This window comes from Danio aesculapii, chromosome 14, assembly GCF_903798145.1.
Source record: "Danio aesculapii chromosome 14, fDanAes4.1, whole genome shotgun sequence".
NCBI classification, from domain to species: domain Eukaryota; kingdom Metazoa; phylum Chordata; class Actinopteri; order Cypriniformes; family Danionidae; genus Danio; species Danio aesculapii.
The window spans coordinates 30,519,039-30,540,815 of NC_079448.1; the positions used below are offsets into that span (position 1 = coordinate 30,519,039).

Consider the following 21,777-nt stretch of genomic DNA (forward strand, 5'->3'; position numbering starts at 1 on the left):
ATATATATATATATATATATATATATATATATATATATATATATATATATATATATATATATATATATATATATATATATTTTTTTTTTTTTTTTTTTTTTTTTTTTGCCTCAAAAAAGGCAAGTGAAATGATTCAATTAAATGTTGTAAATGAATGAGACTTTTAAAATGTAAATAATGTCACTTGACATACAGTACATCTGACATTTAAGAGCATATCAAGGTAAAGGCAGGTACAGCTTGACTAGTGTATTCAGCACTGAACTTAATTGTGTTATAAATGAAATGTTTTTACAGTAATGAGTTCATTTATAAAATGTTAAAAATGATACTACGTTGGATATTAAATATGATTCAAAGCAACGTTTTCTAGTTTGTTTGTTTTTTTTTTTAAATATTACTGAATAAATGAGGAAATTCCCCTTGGCAAATTTAATGCAATACAGTTTGGTATATATTCGGCCCACAGCCCTCAATCAAGTGTGGTTTTTGGCCCTTTATAGGAAAAAGTTTGGGCACCCCTGGTTAAATAATAGCCAAATTGCCTATTATTTATATGCTATATATAGCTTTATAACGCTCAACCTACATTTTAGAAGACAATTAAATAGCTTCTTACATAAAGACCCAATTCATGTAAAATAATAATATAATGAGCTAAAATATAAAATATTTTGGATAATATTTTTTTTCTTCTGCATTATAGTAATTTATTTATTTATTTACAATTTGCTTAATTTTATTTAAAAAAATAGATTATACATATGATAAAATTTGTATTTAATCTATTTTAATCATTTTATTTATTTAAATCATTTTAGTGTAAAATTATATATTCTTTATTTCATTGTTTTTTATCCGAATACATATTTCATAAAATGTTTGATTTTAATTTTATAAATTAAATGTTTTATGGATTATTTCAATTGTTACAAAAACACCAGACAACATCAGTAAGTTTTGTTAATATGCAAATTTGTTGATAATTATTGTAAAAAAAACTAAAACCGCTGTACAATTTGATCTGGACCTACCGGTAATTTTGTTTATAACCATACAGAACAAGAAATTAGTCTTCCTTATTTAGCACGACTAATATTATCACTAGAACCATTATTGCAGCAGTGACCTGAAGTGCACCAACCGCAACAGGAAGTCAGTGATGTGCTTTTTTTTGCATTGTCTAGACTACTATTGGCTGAAAAATATGGAGTCAGATGACGCAATATTTCCGGGTGTAACGCTAACAACACGCGCTGAACGAGGTAACTGTCGGTCATTGCCTTGGCAAGCAGACACGAATACCCGATCCGGCTGAGGAGGAAAGAGACTAAAAGCCGGTAAGATTTAACAAGCACCACTTTCTAGCCAACTCCACAACACTACTATAGTCATTAGAGCTCGGTTATGTTTAACGAAAAGACTGTTTTATTCTTTTTTCCCTCTGTTTACTGCGACAACTTTTTAATAACGATAGATGGCTGAAAGATAAAGGAAACGCTAGCTTTGCTAACGACTGGGTGTTTCAGATATGAAAACCACACGTCATTCCAATGTCTGAATGGCGAGTAAAGTGTGTGAATTGAGTTTTGGTTCAGAATTGTTTGAAATGAGGCCATGCGATGGGAAAAATCTTGTCCTGGCATCCTCCATGCTCTCATGATGATGTTGATGATGCTGCGTTTGACGTTTGGCATCCTACGAAGAGATCCGTCGTCATCATATTCACATCAATGATCAGACCAGGCGGAATAAAAGAGCTTTAACGTTACAGGATTTCGTTATTTATAGAGATGTGGTTGAAACGGAACGTGTTTCATTTATCAAACCGAACCGTTTCCACGGTGATGGACGGAACACGTGCATCTGTGTAGAGCTGACGGCATTTTGAACATAATGAGGTCGCGCCCAAAATAAATGCATATGAATCTTAGAACTTTAAGTTAGGTGCCTTTATAGGCATATGATCAAAATCTCTAACTGGAATTTAGATTATTATTTAAATCCCCCTTTATAGATGGTATTACTTTATCTGATTTGTAAATGTAGATATCAAAGGGATTGTTCGCCCATAAATAGAAAATTATATTAATATATGTTATTCATAATGTATAATCATAATGTATATTCAAAATACACACACTACTGGTCGATAGTTTGGGATCAGTTTTATTATATATTTTTTCATGTTTTATTTAAAGAAAATCATTCTGTTCATAAAGGCTGCTTTATTTAATGTAAATACATATTTAATAGTTACAATTTTACAATAGTTACAATACAATTTTTTTAAACATTTAAAAAAGCTGCTTTTATATTGAATGTCGTTTCAAATAAGCTATCATTATTTATTACTCTTACCATTAATAATACTACTACTACTACTAATAATAACAATAATAATAATAATAATTAGTATTAGAGGGATTTCTGAAGGATCATGTGATTCTGAAGACTGGAGTAATGAAGCTGAAAGTTCATCTTTAAATCACTGGAATAAATTATTAAATTAAATTATAAACTACTTTTGAACAGTTCTAGTATAGTACAATAGCATTTTACAGTATTGTTACTGTATTTTTGCTGAAGTTAATGCATCCTTTGTGAGCAGGATAACTATTATTACTATTATTATTATTATCATTATTTTTATTTATTAATTTTTTTTTTTACAGGAAGCTAAATTAATACCTATAGCCCTTTACAATACCTTAAGGTCTTATAGTGTGAGTAAAATATTTGGTCTATAAAAAACTGAAAGTTATTTAAACTACATCATCATTACCTTTTATCTACTGCCTTGGCAAACAATCAGCATGTTTATAACAATCTGGAGTGTGAGCTTCCTGTCATATAATGTTGTATATTAAACATTAGGAATCTGAAGAGTTTATCTTCCAGACTGAGATTGTGTATGTAAAGTAAGCGTACTTTTATTTAAGCTAAAGTACCTTTTCAATGAATTACTAATTCGTCCTTCTTTGACCGAAAGCTCCCAAACTTTAGTGGACATGCTCAGAAATGAGTTTGTGGATTAAAGTGAAATTTTAAATAATTTAAAGTTTATTGCACGGATCTATCATTTCCCTTCACAAGACCTCAACAATTCTTGCAAGTCTATTAATTTAGTTTTCCTCTATATGCTTTGATATTATATATGAACATACCTGTATATGTTCTGCTGCAGAAAAAAGGTCACTTAAATCTGGATGGTTTGAGGGTGATTTTTTTGGTTGAACTATCTCTTTACAACTACATGCCAAATATCTTATGTTTACAGAAAGATAGACTTGACATGACCACATCACCAATGGGTTATGCTAATATTTGTAAAGGGACTGTAATCACAGCCACTCAAAGCACAATTGATGTGTACTTTGAAAGTGTACATTAGGGTCAGGTTGTCAGAATGTGTCCTTTTATTTAACAGAGGTCACTATGTAAAGGACAGGCATGATAAAAAGTGTTACACAGATAATGGGATCAAATCCAGGATCCAGTCTTCTATTCCAGTCCGCTGAGTGTCCACCTGCTGAGGATCTGGTCCGTGAGTGGGGTGAGCAGAAGGGAATGATATCATTGGCTGTCTCCACTCGCTGACCACTCTCACCAGGACTTAAGAGTTCTCATTGAGTATAACCTTTGTACTGGCTTAAGGTCATCCGGGCAGATTTAGAAATTGCATCAGTAAGCATTAACACATTTTGTTTCTTTAGAAGTTAATTTGTTACTGGTTAATGTAATCAACTTTTAATTAAAAACGTAGAGCATTCATTCATTTCGGGTGTGATATTTCTTTCATGTATGTGAAGATTTTAAATATTGGGCGTTTAATTGTAGATAACATTTTTAGTGTTTTAAATATAAGATTTTCTGTCATCTAATGCTCACTTGTAACTAATATTTAAAGGAATTTAATTTGAATAATTTTTAAACATTTATTAAATTAATATCCTTCTCATCATAATTGCACCTTGTCAGTATTTGTCTTTATTTACAGACTTTAAAAGGGTTCATTTTTAACTTGTAGTATTATGTAGACAAAACACAAAGTTTCAGAATTAAAGATCAATTTTAGGTTTAAAGTACATAATAACATAATAATTACTTGCGTAATTTGTTTCTGGAAAACATTTAATATTAGTGTGTCACACCAATTTTTTGTTGTTGTTTTTGTTTTTTCTTTGGAGCAGCAGATATTATTTTGCCCTTAGCCAATATAGGCTGAAGGTTGTGTCAACATCACATGCCGGTTCACCAGGATTGATAATATCATGACTTGGTCTCTGTACACCAAAATGTTGTCAGCCTAAAAACAAACAGACTTATTGCTTAATTGTTGAAGTAAGAAGGGTTTGGTTATCTGATTCAGTGGACTATGTCCTACCATAACCTTTTGCCTTTTGCTGATACTTCTGTAACAGCTCTACAGCTGGTCACACCATCAGAGAGGGTCTTATTTCATGGACAGTACTGAGCACAGTGTCAGGGTGATGCAAATCTATGTAAATGTTCCAAGGTCTTAGTTTACAGGTTGTAAAAGTGGTGTTCATTTGAATTTGTTTCTGTTGAATCCGTCTGTAGAGCTTATTATTGTTCCTTCCTTAATCTGACAGCAGTCGTGTGATCAAGAGTTGACCTTATCTTCCTGAGTTGAAATGATCATAAGCCAGAGTTCACATACGTGGCTAATGAGGGAGATAACTCAAGGAAAAAGATTAGCTGTTACAATATAATAAAGTGCTTCCTTGAAATCTAGACTAACCAGTGACCTTGGCATTTCTACCATGCTGTACCAGGAACTAGATCACATAATAGAAGTGTATCAAATGTGCCTACAATAATAGGCAAAAGCTAGTGTTTCAACCTTGTGCTTTAATATTATACCGCTGGTTTGTTCGTTATTCTACAGTTTTTAGACTAAAGCAGTAACTGCAGAGTATTTGTGAGGAAATTGTGACTTCATACTAGTGTCATTAAATTACTATGAGAGGCGCACTATTCACTGGCCTGGAATGTGTCTTTTTCATGGCACACGTGACTGGCCTCAAATAAGCCTCGCTTGTCTTATTAAAGTATCTGAATGAATACAAGCTGTTCTGCTTGAAGCATCAAACTTGCTCTTTCTTGTAGTAATTTCTCATAATGTGTTATGTTGTTGTTGCGCACATCTAAATGAAATTCATTTCCTCTTTTTGTTACTATCATTCTCATCAGGTTGCACATTTTGGAGTCGCATATTAGACGCTTCTATAATCTTTTTGAACTTCGACCCCAGGCAACAATCTCAGTGTATCTCAGGCTCTGCCTGACCCTTCATCCTTCAGTCCCCTTCAGCTTCTCAGCAGACGTGGATCTGAACATGGACCTCAGTGCCGTTCTCTTGTTTCCAGTACATGCAGTAGTGTGGCTCTACTCCCTCTTGAGCTTTCTGCCATGGTACTTTCTGACAGGAGCCCAGGAAAAGAAAACCTTGGCAAAAAGACTCAAATCTAAGTCAACCAGCGATCAACCGGATGGACCGTATCGCTCCACGGATCGCTTCGAGTCCCTGGTCACAGTGGACTTCCCTGGAAAAGACACCCTTGATAAGCTGTTTGACTATGCAGTGGAGCGTTTTGGAAAATTAGACTGCCTCGGAACCCGAGAAGTTCTGAGTGAAGACAATGAGACTCAGCCGACTGGAAAAGTCTTCAAAAAGGTACATTTTCTGAAATGCTCATTTATATAAGGCTGCATTCACATTGCTTAATTTCAGTTTTCTGCTTCAAATCCAATTTAGCTATTTAGTTATGTTATTCACATGACCTTTTTCAGTTTGGCTCATATCAGACACTGATCTGAACAAACAACTAATGTCAAAGAATTATAAACACATTTCATTCATAAATGTACACTAATTTTCAAAAATGTGGGCATGGTAAGACTTTAATATTTTGAAATGATCATGCTCTCTACTTAATATATATTTGACCACAAATACAGTAAAACCATGAATATTAAAATGTAAAATGTTCCTGTGGTGGAAAAGCTGAATTTTTAGCAGTCTTCATTGTCACATGATTTTTCAGAAATCATATTTTGTCATTGAGTTCGTGATCAGTATTACTGAGTTTGTGCTCAAGTTGATTCTTTTTTTGTTTAATTTATGGTAAAAACGGCTGTGCAACTGAAAGATGTTTTGTAAATCACAATTTTTTAAAGATTGTTTGAACAGGAAAAAAGTTATGTTTAATGGGTATTGTTTGCAAATGTATGTAAAAATAAATAAATAAAAATAAATAAATTAACACTATGTATATGAGAGACATAGAGAATGTAATCTTCTACATTAATATTTGTGATATGGATTTATAAGTGGTAATTCAGAAAAAAAGAGATTTTTTTATTATTATTGCATAAAATAAAAGTTTACATAAGTTAAAGAATTGTATTGTGCTGGCACTTTCTGAATTTTTTAAAATATACTGAAAAAATGAATTGTAATTAATTGTTTTCATTTGTTAAGGGAAAAAATCACCATGTTGAAATGTTCATTAAAATGAAACGGTGTGTGTGTGTGTGTGTGTGACTGCTTTTGATTGCCAGTTGATTCTTGGTCAATATAAATGGAAGTCTTATGAGGAGTTGGACATTGAAGTCAGTCATATTGGGAGCGGACTGGCAGCACTAGGACAACAGCCAAAAAGCACCATCGCCATTTTCTGTGAGACGCGGGCTGAATGGATGATCACCGCTCAGGCCTGCTTCAGACGCAACTTCCCCTGTAAGGAAACAGATTATTTTTACTCTCATCTACCACGCTTTCCTTGATCACCAAAGGAAAATAAAATGACTCCTAGGTTTATCATTTAATGCTTGGCGATGCTTTTGTGACATCCCAAAATGTAATGAATATCCTTTCGTCTTAATCCTCTTTTGTTAATCTGCATTTCATCTGTTTTATTTGTTTATTTTTTTACAGTGGTCACCTTTTATGCGACTCTAGGAGAAGATGCAGTGGCTTACGGATTGAATGAGTCTGGAGTTACACACCTGGTCACCAGTATAGAATTGCTGGAAACAAAATTAAAGGTGAGCTTTTTATTTAAAGAACAGACCTTTTCTTTCAGCGTGTTATTGTTTAGGCAAAGAAAAGTGGTTAATGACCCTGTGTGCTATTTTCAGTGCAGATCCTGTCATGTCACCTTTATTCCTATAGTGCTTTATACAATACATGGATTTCTGTCAAGCTGTTAGCTAGGTTTAACCCTTGTGTGCTGTTGGGGGTGTTTTCATCCAGACTGGAGTGATTTTGAGGCTTAAATTTTCTACAACTTTCTCTGTGTTTTAGCAAATGGACTATTTTAGGTGACAAATCTTATTTTGACACATATTTTGGGAAAATGCCTTGAAATTTTTCAAAAACTCAACAATACACTCAGAATGTACTACTCTTTCGTTATGTTCGTGGCTATTTTTGCCCCATTGACAAAGAGTCAAAACATTTTACCTTTTCCCAACAGGGAAATCACCAAGTTAAGAATGCATTATTTGATGTCATGGCTTTGCAATCAAAAAATGTGGTTATAATGGAAGTCAGTGGGCCAAAAACATCCACGAACACAATGAAAGAGTAGTCCATTTGAACAATAGACCTGGGTTAAAATGAATAGATTAGAATGACTGGCACAAATTAATGTCAAAACAGCACATTTTTCAGTTGCGTCATCTTTGCTTGCTACACTCAAAAATGTATGATGTACTGATGATGGATGATCCATGTACTGATGATGGATGGTTTGATGGATAGACACAAATTATCAATTGAAATTGGAGATAAAACCGATACTGAATCTGACAGAACAGTTGCCAAATTAACATCTGACCTATTCACTCATAACTACTGTACTTGATGTACAGTAGATTCTGAATCAATACAATGACAAGAAACACTGACGATAGCTGACACTGATATTTTGTTAGTTTTGTATCATTTGTGTTACACTGAGAGCGATTAACTATATTATTACCCACATTAATGCACATAAGTGTTTGTTTATTATGATTTGTGGCCTGCTGCTTTAAAAGCATTCTTGCATTCTGATTTGCTGGGAATGTTTTTATCATCTGAAAAAACAAAACCACTCAAAGCGAATTTTTGTTTTCTCCAACAATATTGTTCCTCTCAATGGTTATTACAGCTGTGGGATCTGCTTTTATACATTTTGGTGTAGTTGTCACCTTTTATGTGAACAGACTTTTAATAATCATGTTTTGTAAAAAAAAAAAAAAAGATTGTAAAGAATGTTGATAACTAGTTGATGGTTGGCTTTTGACTTCCATATTTTTTCTACTATAGAAGTGAATGTGGAACAAGTTTATTTATTAGAGTTTTGCATTTTTAAATTTAGTTTTATATTGATATTATTTTTAAATTTGCTGAACCTAAAATGAAACGAATGCAACTGAAACAAAAAAAGAATAATTAGGACAAACTTCTTTATATTACAATAGAATACACTACAATACTTTATTATCAGACTTGCATCTGAAATTTGTCTTGCATAACAGCATGATAAATACTCCTTACAAAGAGACAAAGACATACAAAACAAAAAACAATTCATTAAAGATCATGTATGTAGATTACATTTTTGTAAAAACAAAGAAAACCTTTCTGTTTGTCTGTAAAAGTCCCATCAGCAGGTGTTTCTTTAAGCAACTACAGGTCAGATTTTTCATCACAGAATTTGTATTAATTCTAAAAAATGAATATTATTCATTATTATAAAATGATTATCATGTTATTTCAGTTAGATTTTTTTAGTAACTGTGGTTAGTTTTAGTTTTTCATTTATTGTTAATTTTAGTAAACAAAAATTTTTTTTTTTGAACAAAAGTTTTAGCTTCAGTTAAAAACTAAAACACTAAAATAACCTTAGTGTGGACCATTGGCTGGTTACCGAAGTTCTTCAAAATGCCTTTTTTTGCATTGAGAACGTTTTGAAACTACTTGAGGAATTAAGTAAATTGTTAGTATTTTTTACTTTTTGGTTGATCTTTCTCTTTAGTTTTTGAACGGCATGGTTTTTTAACAAAAATCTTTTGCTTTTATCTGTCTTTTAATGTGGGAGTTCAACAAATTGACAGTCAAAAGTTAAAGCTGGTCTTCTTAAAAAAATTATGTATTTAATTAAAAGTTCTGTTTTTATATTCATTTGTTTCTTCACTTTTTTTTATTCCCATGTAGAGTGTTCTTCCTCAAATCCCCAATCTAAAGCACATCATCTACGTGGACAAGAAGAGCATGAACACAGCAGGATTTCCACAGGGTATCCAGATCCACAGCATGCACTCAGTTGAAGAGCTGGGAGCCAAGCCAGAAAACTGTAAGTACCGTTAAGAGCACCAACTTCACAGTTGACATTTTATTTCTATGCTAATTAACATGCTCTCTAGTTTATCCAATGTTCAACCACACAATATTGATTTGAATCGAAATATGCACTGTAATGGATTAGTCTCCATCAGCAGAGGAATAAACAACGCATGTTTTGTTTTTCAGTGAATAGACCAATAGTAAAGCCCGTCCCATCAGATCTTGCTGTTATCATGTACACCAGTGGCTCCACCGGGAGACCTAAAGGGGTGATGATCATCCACAGTAACCTGATTGGAGGCATGGCAGGCCAGTGTGAGAGGATACCTGGATTGGGGTGTGTATAATAGAGTGCAATATTACCTTTTGTTTTCAGCGGTCATGGTTATAGTAGTTTTACCATTCATATGTTTTTTTTTAAAAGAGATATGAGCCATAAAGCAAACTGACCATTAATGAGTTGAAAGTCAGCATTATCAAAAATATTTAAAAATATCAGACAAGACACACAGTTTGTAGTTCTCTTCCTAAATGACGTCATTAATGACGATGAACTCCTATGAAGCATTGCCAAATATAATCAAGTATGCTTATCCATACTTTTTATTATGATTACAAAGACATGTATGTACAGCTCTGGAAATAAATAAAAATAAGAGACAACTTCCCAGCTGTTATAGGTTTTCTGTATTTGCCATTAATAAACGCATGTTTTGAGTAAAAATATTCATTTGTGATTAAATTTTTTACTGAAGCTTATATCTCTGATAATCTAGTAAATCCAGAGAAATTATGAAACAATTGTCAAATGTTTCTATTTCCTTTTTTTGTGTGACCAATTTTAATAAAAAGCATTTTTAATTTGCCTAACAAATCCAATACAGCACAGATAATGTTGGAACTTACTGGAATAATTAAATTTGTAGTGATGGAAAATAATTATAGAAAATAAATATTAAATGGAACATAAATCATGAATATTTTACATTAAAATATGGTACATTTAAAGGCATTCAAATAAATAAATAAATAAAAATATGTTAATAAAAAAATATTAAAATCTTAAAATGTATATAAATTGATATATTTAATTTAATTAAGGCATTTGTTTAAAAAAAAATGGGATCACTCTTGGGACATTCTTGCCCTAATGTGTCTACATTAGAAAAATGAAAGGCTATTTTTATCCACTATCAGAAAATTAATCCAACAATGTCTGAATGAAATGCTTTTGTGGGTTTCATCAATATGCCTGTATGCTTCCACAGACCAAAGGATACATATATTGCTTATCTTCCTCTTGCTCATGTGCTGGAAATGACGGCTGAAATCTCATGTGTGACGTACGGCTGCAGAATCGGCTATTCTTCACCACAAACCCTGTCTGATCAGGTACTGCACCTCTTACCCCATCAGATAATTATAGCAACATATTCACACAGATTTGAGAGCTTTTTGCCAAATTATCAAATTTAATAATCTCTGTCTGATGATTGAATTGCTTCGCTTTTCCTTTCAGTCAACCAAAATTAAAAAGGGAAGTAAAGGGGACTGCAGCGTACTGAAACCTTCTCTAATGGCTGCTGTACCTGTAAGTCAGACTCCATTAACATTTTCTTCTCCTTTCATTCACATAAATTGTTTTGTTTAAAGTCTCACACTTTTTGCTCGTTCCATCAGGAAATAATGGACCGCATCAATAAAAACGTCATGAGTAAAGTGCAAGAGATGAGCTGTGCGCAGAGAACCTTGTTCAAGCTGGCCTACGACTATAAGCTCGAGCAGATCAAGAAGGGTTACGATGCGCCGCTCTGCAATATGTAAGAAAATAGGCTTCAGTTAATCACATGTGCTCTTGTTAATGAGTCTGGAGTTTTAATCCTCGTCGTTCCCTGATGTGTTCAGTTTGTTTAAGAAAGTCCGAGCTCTGCTGGGTGGAAATGTGCGCATGATGCTGTCTGGAGGAGCTCCTCTGTCTCCTGCTACTCAGCGCTTCATGAACATCTGTTTCTGCTGTCCTGTTGGTCAGGGATATGGTTTAACTGAGACCTGTGGAGCAGGCACTATAACCGAAGGTGAGGAATCTTTTCTTAAACCTGTTCTGTAGAGCTGTATGATTCATAATCACTAGATCACAATCTCAGTTCAAACACCCATGAGATCATAATTCGACATGATTTGCATGTTTTTGTTAAACTTTGGACGATCACTATGGGGCATTCAAATTTGTGTTTGACCCAGAAAGAACAGTAGTCACGAATGTTTTGAAACATTATATGGACAGCAAGGGTTTCAGCCAGCGATAAACTTCCAGTGAAAGTGACTATTTTCAGTTTCGTACAGTTTCTTTTACAGCATCAATATTGTAAATGCATTCAAATATAATACCAGTGTTTCCCTACCATTATATTAGGGTGGCTCCCCGCCCCCCTTGAAGTCAAGTTAATTGTAATTAACATATAGCGCCAGATCATAACTTCTTTTAATAAACAAGCTAAATAGCCATATGTAATATCTTATTTATACAACGGCATGTCATTTCTGTCTCCACATGTTTGCGCGTTTATAAATTTCTGCTTTCTGAATCACGCATGGTGGAGTTCCACACAGCCACTCTCTGCTGTATGGGAATGAGAGTGTGCGCATCTGACAGGACTGATAGTTTCCCAGAAGTTAATCACTTTAATTTCACAATTGTCATTTAATTCTTGTAAAGAATTTTAAGAGTTCACACTTAGATGTTGCTTGATAATAATAGCAGGTTTGGCATGCTGTCCCGGGAGAGAACCCTGAGCTTGGAGGTAATTGAGCCCAGGGCTCCCGCCTAGTCAATGAGCATGTGAGGGGGTACGAGATCAGGAAGTTCTGGAGAGCTCCCCCTGGTAAAGGAGGAAAGGAGGAGATGGGGTGGATGAGAGGATTCTTCAAAAAACGAAGATAAGGGGGTAATGCTAGTCAGGCTATTTATAGTGAGTTTGAAATGATCTGATTGGCTTACTAATGATTACATATGAGAGACCAGTTGCGATCAATCATATCATGTGCTCCTCTCGAAATTAGTTTGCAGCTGTGTCTCAAATGGCACACTATGCACTATGTACTTATGCACTTACACAATCAACAGCATAGTATATGTATGTAGTGTCGACCCAAATGGAGCACTAATGTTGTTTTTCTAAGCGGAAATTCAAACCGTTTCCTGATGACGTTTGACGGTTGCCAAATCGGTGAAATAAATGACCAAACTATCAAATAATACTTGCCATGCGTATAACCGCATTCACCATCGGGAGATGCTATAATCAATCTCATAGGAAAATTTTGCTTTCACCATCCAAAATAAATAAAGTAATCCAACAAGTGCGCCTGATTGCTCCGCCCCTTCCTCTACGTGAGCAAACCTGCAGTCGTTTTGTTCGTGAAGTGTATAACATTACTCACTTGATTTTATTGGCTGAATGAGTGCATCATCCGGGTAATTAAAGTGCACTCATTATTTTTAGAGTTTTCAGTGTGAACATACTTTTTATACTACAAAATGGTGTAGAATAGTGCATAAGTATGCGATTTGGGACGCAGCTTGTGAAACTTCACTTAACAGGATTTTTTGTACTTATAGTCTGACAGCAATAGCAACGTTGTTTTGATAAGATTATGTTGATGTTGCATAACACCTATGAATTTTGCACCCGGTCTACCTCACACCCATTCAGTCTCGCACGCACACTTGGTCAAATGTCAAGTGTAAAAGTATACTAGCGTACTTGTGTACTAATAGCGCTCGAGACAAACTGGTCCACTTTCTAGTTTTTAAAAGTATAGTTTTTTTTTTATTTTAAGTTTAAAATTGCTTCCATTGCCCTGATGGTCCCAGTCAGCAGTGTAAACTACAAGAGGGACTTCTCAACCATGAACAGGGTAATAAAAACTTTTTTTCAACAGCATTTGCTGCTTTAAGCTAAACTGCATGTAGATCTTAATAAATAGGCCAGGCATTTCTACCTTTTCATACCAAGAGGCTGTGGAAATGTTCTTCCAAAGCCCAGAAAGATACACTGCAGTGACAAAAGCTGCACACTTTGTGGATAATTTTTTTTTAACTAAATGTAAATTTTTAGCTTGTACGGTTCAAACAATTGTTTAGTTTTTTTACTGCTGTCATTAAAAGAAACAAATTAACACCATGACCACTTGTGTTTGTGTCCATGTCAGTCTGACCAGCCATGCCTTGCCGCACGCCCAATCCAAACTGTAAACCTAGAGGAAACACTGAATTTGTTTAATAAACTTAAGCATTCATTTAGTTGTTGAGGTATAAAACAAAGTAAAAGGCTACTTAAAGTGCAAGCGTAGTCAGGAGCAGCAAGCGAATGCTGAAACTCCATTAAAAAAATATTGTGGTTAATAGTATTTACATATTTTAAAGACATGGCACGGAATAATGGAATTTAATCAGAAACAAAATCAGAAAGAGCTTTATTGTCAGGTATGCTTACACATACAAGGAATTTGGTTTCATGAGAAAAGTTTTCACAGTGAAACAGACTGACAGGGACAGGACAGAAAGGCAGATATTAAAGGAATTAAGAAGTTAAAAGAGAATAAAAATACACAAATTGACAAATGTATGTACATGCAGTGCTACTGGTCCAGTCTGACACCCACTTTATATCGTATATCAATCAGATGGTGAGGATTATTACTTTTTAAAGATTAATAAATGCTGCAATTTTATAATGGCATGACAGTTCACTGGAAGCGGTTGAGCTGGTTTATTGAAAATTCGCTGTACATATACCCCATTATAATGGACATTTCACCAGAAACGTACATCATCTGTTCCTGAAATGAAAACATTAATACAGTGAATAAAAAATATTTCATCCCAAAAATTTCTAAAATGGACTGCTGGTTGATTTCTGTGAGTTGTTCTGTTAAGGAGTCATTCATTTGGTTCTAAGACTTGTTTCTTTATTAAAAACACTTTACAAATGTACAAACCCTGTCATTGTCCTTGTCCTCAGCCCAATTGAACCTACTGATTTAATAGTTTTGTTATGCTAAAAACTGTTATTTAGAGGGGAAAAAAGTTCAGAAATAGCTAGTTTAAGTTGTTATCGTTCACATCAATTGATTAAAAACATCAAATTATAATTAAATTCTACAAATAAATACTACAAATATATGATACAAATAAATTAACAATTGTCCCCATGTTTCAGTCAGTCCTGTCACATTTGCGTTAAATTTAACATAAAATCCATGCAATACACCTTTAAGGCTTTGACTCAGATCATAGCCTTAATCATTTGATGGAGGAGAAGCTGAAGGTGATTAAGGATGCTTTCTATCATTGATTGTATATATTTTATGCTTGCTCTTGAATGATTTTTTGAGGATGACAAGCTTAAGCCCGGTCACATTTTTATAGGTGAAAACGTATGCTTCTGGTTGAATGTCCCATAATTTCTGTGATATCACCAATTAACAGTATTACTGATGAATTATCTATATACAATTTATAGTATATAGAATCATAAATAGTGATGACTACAGTAGTCATCAAAATCACCATTTGAAAGTATCTTGATGCTTCAAATGAAGATACATTGACATTGTACATTGACAAACAACCATTAAAAGTGAACTTTTCACTGAAGAATTCAAGAGATTCTTAAAAATGCTGCTTCATCCAGTAATGAAACATGTGAAGACTTTATTGAATCATTCAAAATAAGAATATAAAAATATAGATTAATTTTAATTATATGTGCAAAATGTTGTAACAAAACAACGCGTTGTCATAACTTTTATTAAATTGTTGTTATTATTATTCATATTTATGGTGTCTAATAAGAGTTATGGGAGAACTGTGATGTCTATTTTAAGCAAAGTTTCTTAATGTCTCCAGAATTGTGCCGCGCTACACTCTTTTTATCGATAAAATAGTTAAGATGACACTTTGTTCTTTTGTTGTGCAGTTGCAGACTACAGCACAGGACGAGTAGGAGCTCCTCTGATCTGCTGCGAGGTCAAACTCAAAGACTGGGCAGAAGGTTGGTCAATAATACTAGTACACATTTTCCTTTTAGCTCCTACTTGTGCATATCTTGTGCATATCTTAAATCTTGAAGTAGTTCACTATAAATTATATTCTATTTTGTGCTTCCTACAAATCTAAATGCTGTTATTTTGTTCTGTGGAACTCTTGCTATTGACAATTAATACATGTTGACCACCATAACTGTCAAACTAAAGAAAAGAAGACAATCTTGTACAATCTTGAATGTCTTGAATGCCAATAATGTTGAATTTATTTAACAAAGTTTTCCAATTTAAATGTTTCAAAATGGAAACAAGGTTTTAGTCTGATTTAATGATTTATATTTAATGATGGAACTTAACTGAACATCCAAAACTGATGTGTCCTGGGGTGAATGCACTCATCGTATTCATGTATATGTTTTTATTTCTACCAGCTGAGAACTCAGTAAGAGCTCATCAAATGTTTAGCACTCAAAACAGTGCCAAGAATTCCAGAAACAGCTGTTCTGACATCTGGACAGATTCATGGACCACATAGGTCCTCAGATGATCATTTAGTTTTGGATACACAACTCTTTTTGTCATGACATAATTTGATTTTGTTTCATCACGATTTGAGACCTCACATTCTATTTTTAATTAGCTTAGATGACTTTAGTGCATGTTGCGTTCATATTTTAGTTGTCTGACACCCATTTTTTGGTCTTGGTGTGCACCAGGGTTCAGGTGGCAGCACTGCCAGAGCAATAGAATAAGGAGTTCGTTTAAACCAAACCACGCTTGCAAAGTGTGAACATTGGGTTATAACTCATTATATGCTTTCCTTCAGGTGGTTATACAAAGCGTGACAAGCCTCATCCGCGTGGCGAGATCCTCATCGGTGGTCCTAATGTGACTATGGGCTACTACAGGACTGAAGGCTGTAATAATGACGACTTCTTTGTCGATCAGAATGGCCAGCGGTGGTTCTGCACTGGCGATATTGGAGAGATGCATGCTGACGGCTGTCTACAGATAGTTGGTATGTCTAGATTTTAGGCACGTCACATTTCACAACTTCCCATGATCAGTTGTTAATGTTAACAATCAATTAATTGATTAATCTTTAACCTTATTACAGTTTTTCTCAGTCGCTTTGGTGCATTTCCCACAACACTATTTACATTTGCACAACAGATAATGCATTTCTCAAAGCAGTTCACAGTATCAGTTTCTCATTCCTTCCAACAAATTGTGAATGCTTTTGGACATGCATCAATTGCTTTCATATAACTTTATGCTATTTTATAACATTATCATTTGCTTATGTCATGTCAGTCAAAATTAACTAAACTTGTGAATGCTGAATAGTCATTCCATATAAACTAATAGTCCTCATTTTATTACTTGAGTTATTACATACAAAAATGTTGAACTAGTTGTCAAAATCTGTCAAGCTAATTTTATAAAAAAAAACTACAAACTGAAAATGTCTTCTAAATTGAACAATTTGATGTATGATTTACAGACGTATGTATGTTGTAGGTTCAGTTCCAATGTGTCCTGCAATATTGTTTACAGTTGTGCACAGCTCTACCCAAAGGAGGTTTATGTTTGTTGTAAATAAGGGTGTATTTCTTCTTTTGAACAATGTTGTGAATAAATTGAAATTGCAAAGAGCAAATGCAGTAAAACTGTGAAACATACATATTCAGTGTCTTGTACTCAGACACCTCACTAAATGCAGTGATGTCGAACTTTACTGCAGTTTTCAAATGGCTGTGCAAATAGTATATGGTGCTGTCTTGAGCATTTTCAGGAAGTGTCACCAAAATCTGAATATTTTGCATTGGAAAAAATGTAGAGTAAACTGACATAATGAAAACAAGACAAAGCCATTTGACTATCTTCATATTCATAAACAATGGTGTCAGGACTTTTCATCTTGATGACACTGACACTTTCATTGACATGAATACTTGCTTTTGAGGAATGAGCTCTTCATTTTGAGCAAGTGACACACTTTTGCAGGTTATCAACTAGGTTTTACAGTTTGTACTAATTGTTTTGAGAAATGCATTAACTGTTGTGCAATTGTAAATAGTGTTGTAAGAAATGCGGCAAAGCCACTGAGAAAAACTGTAATACAGGATGTGTCTATTTTAGTTGCACATTTTCATCGACATGACATTCAAAATCTAAATATAGTATATTGGCTTTATTCTACAATGCGGAAGTAAGCTTTTTTCTGTGATTTGTTTTAGAAATGACTATTATAGGGGAAATGATTAGGAATAATGAATTGCAGTAAATGATCAAACTACTTGCTCTACAAACAATACAATACAAAACAAATCAATGGATGTGAATGAGACCGGACGTCTCGATCCGATAAGGTTCCAATGGCTGCACCGTAGTGTCAATAGGAAAAGTTTGTGTTTGTTTATATATTTATATTATTATTTTACAAAAATTTATAATAAATAATAATAAAGTATTATAGTGTTATTATAATTTATTATTGTGGTCTTATTATTGCTCTGATGTAAACAGTGAACTGGTGCATGTGTGTATCCATGTGAGCAAATGATTTTTATTACTGTAAGCGTTATCTTCTTCCCAAATGGGTTTAGGATATTATGAATATATCACTTTACATAATTAACTATCTGATAATGCTGATGCGGTGCAACACAACAGCACTAGACCATACACTCATACACTTGTACTCCTTCAAACATAGCAAGTTTTTATTAAACTCATGGATACGCATGGCTTTGTATTTCCCTCGCATCTGCTATTTTTTGTTGTTGTGCAAAAGTAACAAGCACCTCAAAAGTGTACATATTCGTGACGTTGATGCTTAATTGATCATCAATAAGGTGTTTCGAATTAAAGGATTACACCATTTATTAATCGTCAAATATACTCATTGCCAACTCTACAGTGGAACTCTTGTTTGAATTAATCATAAGTTGATATGATCTATTGGTATTCAACACTGTTTTATTTGATCTGTTACCCCTAGATCGCAAGAAGGACCTTGTAAAACTTCAAGCGGGAGAGTACGTCTCTTTGGGCAAAGTTGAGTCAGCGCTGAAGAACTGCTCTTTCGTTGACAACATCTGCGCTTACGCAAACAGGTTTGCACACTCGCCTTTGTCTGATGCTTATGGGATGATACTGACCCTAACAATGGGTCCTCTCTTCAGAACAGCAGATGCGCTGTATACTGACCTCTTTTCTCTCTCTCTCTCTCTCTCTGCCCACCAGTGACCAGAACTATGTTATCAGCTTCATTGTTCCTAATCAGAAGAAACTGACAGCTCTAGCCAATCAGAAAGGCATTGAAGGCACGTGGGAAGATATCTGTAACCACCCAGTAATGGAAAGGGAAGTTCTGAGAGAAATTAAAGAAGTCGCAAATTCAAGTGAGTATCATATTGTTTATAGGTGTGACTGACATGGTGTAAAGATCAAAACGTGGACACGTTATTAAGAAATTCACTCTAATTGAGATTCTGCGAAAGCTGGCTGAACCAGTTTACATTTTCAGCAAGAACAGTTTCATTCCAGAATTCATTTGTTTTTGAACAAATGACTTGAGTTAATGATTCAATGACCCATTCATAAACGCAGTCGCTTTCATCTGTTTTGAATGAATCATTTGAATGAATGAATGATTTAGTTCATTACTTTTTAAGACAGCTTGTTTGTCATTTCTTTATCCACAACAGGCCTTAACCAGGCAAGGCACAAAAACATACTTGGTAAAATATAGTTTAACCTGCATTTTGGTACAAAAAATAGCTTGCAGATGTTTTCATATTTAGTTTATATATATATGTTTTATTCATACTGTTTTCACACTTTAACTTTAATTTATGTATATACTTTTAGTCAGTATGCATGCATTTTATTGATCAGGTTAAATGTTTATAATTCCACAAAAGACATCAATGTTGTTTAAGAGAATCATGTAATGACCCTTTCTGTCCTTTTACTGAAAATGTTTGTTAGAAAAAAGTTGAATAATATTATAAATTGATATTAAGAAATTAATGGTTTAATAATTTAGCATATACAAATTATTTCTTTTGGATCATGTCAGACTAAAGACTAATAATAATGTTGACTAATTAGAGTAATAATCAGGGTTCCCACACTTCTTGAAAGTAGTTTAATTTTAGACATTTGAATTCAAGGAAAGTACTTGAAACAAACATGGGTCCTTGAAAGTGCAAGAATTTAAAGTTTATGGTTTTTCAACAATTGTATGGTGCTGCTATCAAAAACTGAACAAATAAATGTAGGAAATTCTTACATTTAAATCTTATACATGAACTATGACAAATATTGCATTATATCAATACAGAAACCACATTTAAATATTACTAGTATTGAGTTCATGACTTTAAAATGGTTGTTTAAAACGGTCAACATTTTTGAAAATGCCACATTCAAAACATCATTATGACATTTTTAATATAATATATATATTAAGTGTAAATGAAATGTTAGGTACAGGAAGGACTTTCATGGAGCTATATATGCTGGGGTGTGAATGGGCTCTATGCACAGTTAGAGTTTTAAAGCCAACGATAAACTTCTGGTGAAAGCTTAATGTGATTATTTTTAAGTTCACAAGGTTGTTTTTACAGCATTGATGTTGTAATGTACTTACAATACATTCAGTTAAATAGACTTAAGCATTCATGTAGTTGTTCAGGCGTAAACAAGATGAAAGACTGTTGCAACCGCTAGCGCCGTCAGTAACAACAGGCTAGCACAGAAATGCCATTGAAAATACGGTCATATTTTAAAGACATGGCGGGGGGAGGGAATGGAATTTAATGCAGTGCCTCTTGTCCGATCTGAGACCCACTTAATATCGTATATCTAACGGTCAGGGAAGAGCGTTGATTTTTTTTTAAAGACATCAGATCTTAAACGTGACAATTTTGTAATAGAAAGACAGTTCACCGGAAGGCCTTGGGCTGCCTGGCTGAAAATAAAACGTCGGTGTGCATATAGCCCATTACAAAGGTGCTTGATTTAAAACGATTAATGATTTAAGTCCTTGTGTCCATAAAAAAAGTGGAAACCCTGACTGATTCAAGAAAATGTTTCTTTATAATCACAAAAAAAAATGTAATTCTGAAGAAATCTTTCTTGCTTATTTAGTATATAATAATTGTTTAGCATCATGTCAGACTGAACACTAATAATAATGCTGAAAATGTATATTTATAATAAAAAATATATATAATTCTGAGCACAAAACATATGATTGACCCATCTTCCCATCCCTCTAGTTAAACTCCAGCGCTTCGAGATACCAGTTATGGTCCATTTGAGTCCAGAGCCGTGGACCCCTGAAACCGGCCTGGTGACGGACGCATTCAAACTGAAGAGGAAGGAAATAAAGAACCACTATCTCAACGACATCGAAAGAATGTATGGCCACAAGTAGTACCTCTATAACAGCAGCCAAAGACATCATCAGCTCCTCGCCATGCAACACTGCTGTATATCAATAAATGTAAAAAAAAAAAAAAAAAAAAACATTTGCCACAATTTTGACCACCGCCCATTGCTTATGATGCACACAGTTCTCAAGACAAAGATTGCTGTTGATCTGTGTACATTTTTTACTCCTGAGCATTGTGGGCTTTGTAGTCTCTCTGCTGTGAAATAGTTTACAATTAAAGTTGTAGCAGATTAGATGGAGATGTCGTCGGGTGGGTAAGTGACGATATTAATGAAGCATTTCTCCTTTTAGCACACTCTTGTAAAAAGAACTTCAACCATACAACAGCGATGTACTGCCGTCACCTGCGCTTATTTCAATATGTGTGAATCTTTCGTTCACTTGCTTTGTTTGATAGCATTTGTACATTTGAATCCGCTAGCCGAGGTGAAGTCTTTGCACTGCAGAACTGATATATAGTGATGTTTCTGTGCCTTCTGATTGGTCACTGTATTAAACGTCGATTCCCTACTGACTATAAGATAGAAGTAGATTCCTGTGCTTCACCCATGCAGTGCATTAATAGTCGTTATTTACTTGAGATTTTTTTTTAAAGCAAGTTTATCTCACTGAATTACAATGTTCTGAGTTCTAGTTTTAGGAATTCACACATTTACTAGTCAGTCTTTACTCATGGAGTGACTCAGGATGTTTCAGATGACTGGCAGGTGGTTTGTTTGCTAGTATTTTTGATGTTAGTTAGACTGAACTTGAATGAAGGGAACATTTTTTTTATGAACAAATTCCTTCTTAAGCCACAGATGTAAAGTTTGTATTACATCTGTCTAATCTCTTCACGTCTGATCTTTTTTTAAAACCACGCAGTTTAGGGATTGTCACAAGCTTTATGTTGGATATTCCA

The 21,777-nt window shown here is 34.0% G+C and overlaps 1 protein-coding gene across 1 annotated transcript; it reads left to right on the forward strand.

Annotated features, from left to right (window-relative positions):
• The first annotated feature begins 1,269 nt into the window (after nucleotides 1–1,269).
• acsl4a (acyl-CoA synthetase long chain family member 4a) lies at nucleotides 1,270–20,939 on the forward strand. Its single transcript, XM_056471849.1, has 15 exons — nucleotides 1,270–1,340; nucleotides 5,218–5,701; nucleotides 6,589–6,766; nucleotides 6,965–7,074; nucleotides 9,233–9,371; nucleotides 9,548–9,698; nucleotides 10,630–10,753; nucleotides 10,881–10,952; nucleotides 11,042–11,181; nucleotides 11,267–11,436; nucleotides 15,343–15,417; nucleotides 16,236–16,427; nucleotides 18,414–18,528; nucleotides 18,659–18,816; nucleotides 20,701–20,939. Exons 2-15 carry the CDS (start codon nucleotides 5,363–5,365, stop codon nucleotides 20,856–20,858), a joined length of 2,121 nt encoding a protein of 706 aa, XP_056327824.1. The 5' UTR covers nucleotides 1,270–1,340; nucleotides 5,218–5,362; the 3' UTR covers nucleotides 20,859–20,939.
• Nucleotides 20,940–21,777: the final 838 nt, after the last annotated feature.

Coding starts and splice junctions, on each gene's coding strand:
- acsl4a (XM_056471849.1), top strand. CDS start 5,363: ATGGACCTCAGTGCCGTTCTCTTGTTTCCAGTACATGCAGTAGTGTGG. Junction 5,702..6,588: donor CTGGAAAAGTCTTCAAAAAG/GTACATTTTCTG, acceptor TTTGATTGCCAG/TTGATTCTTGGTCAATATAA. Junction 16,428..18,413: donor CGGCTGTCTACAGATAGTTG/GTATGTCTAGAT, acceptor TGTTACCCCTAG/ATCGCAAGAAGGACCTTGTA.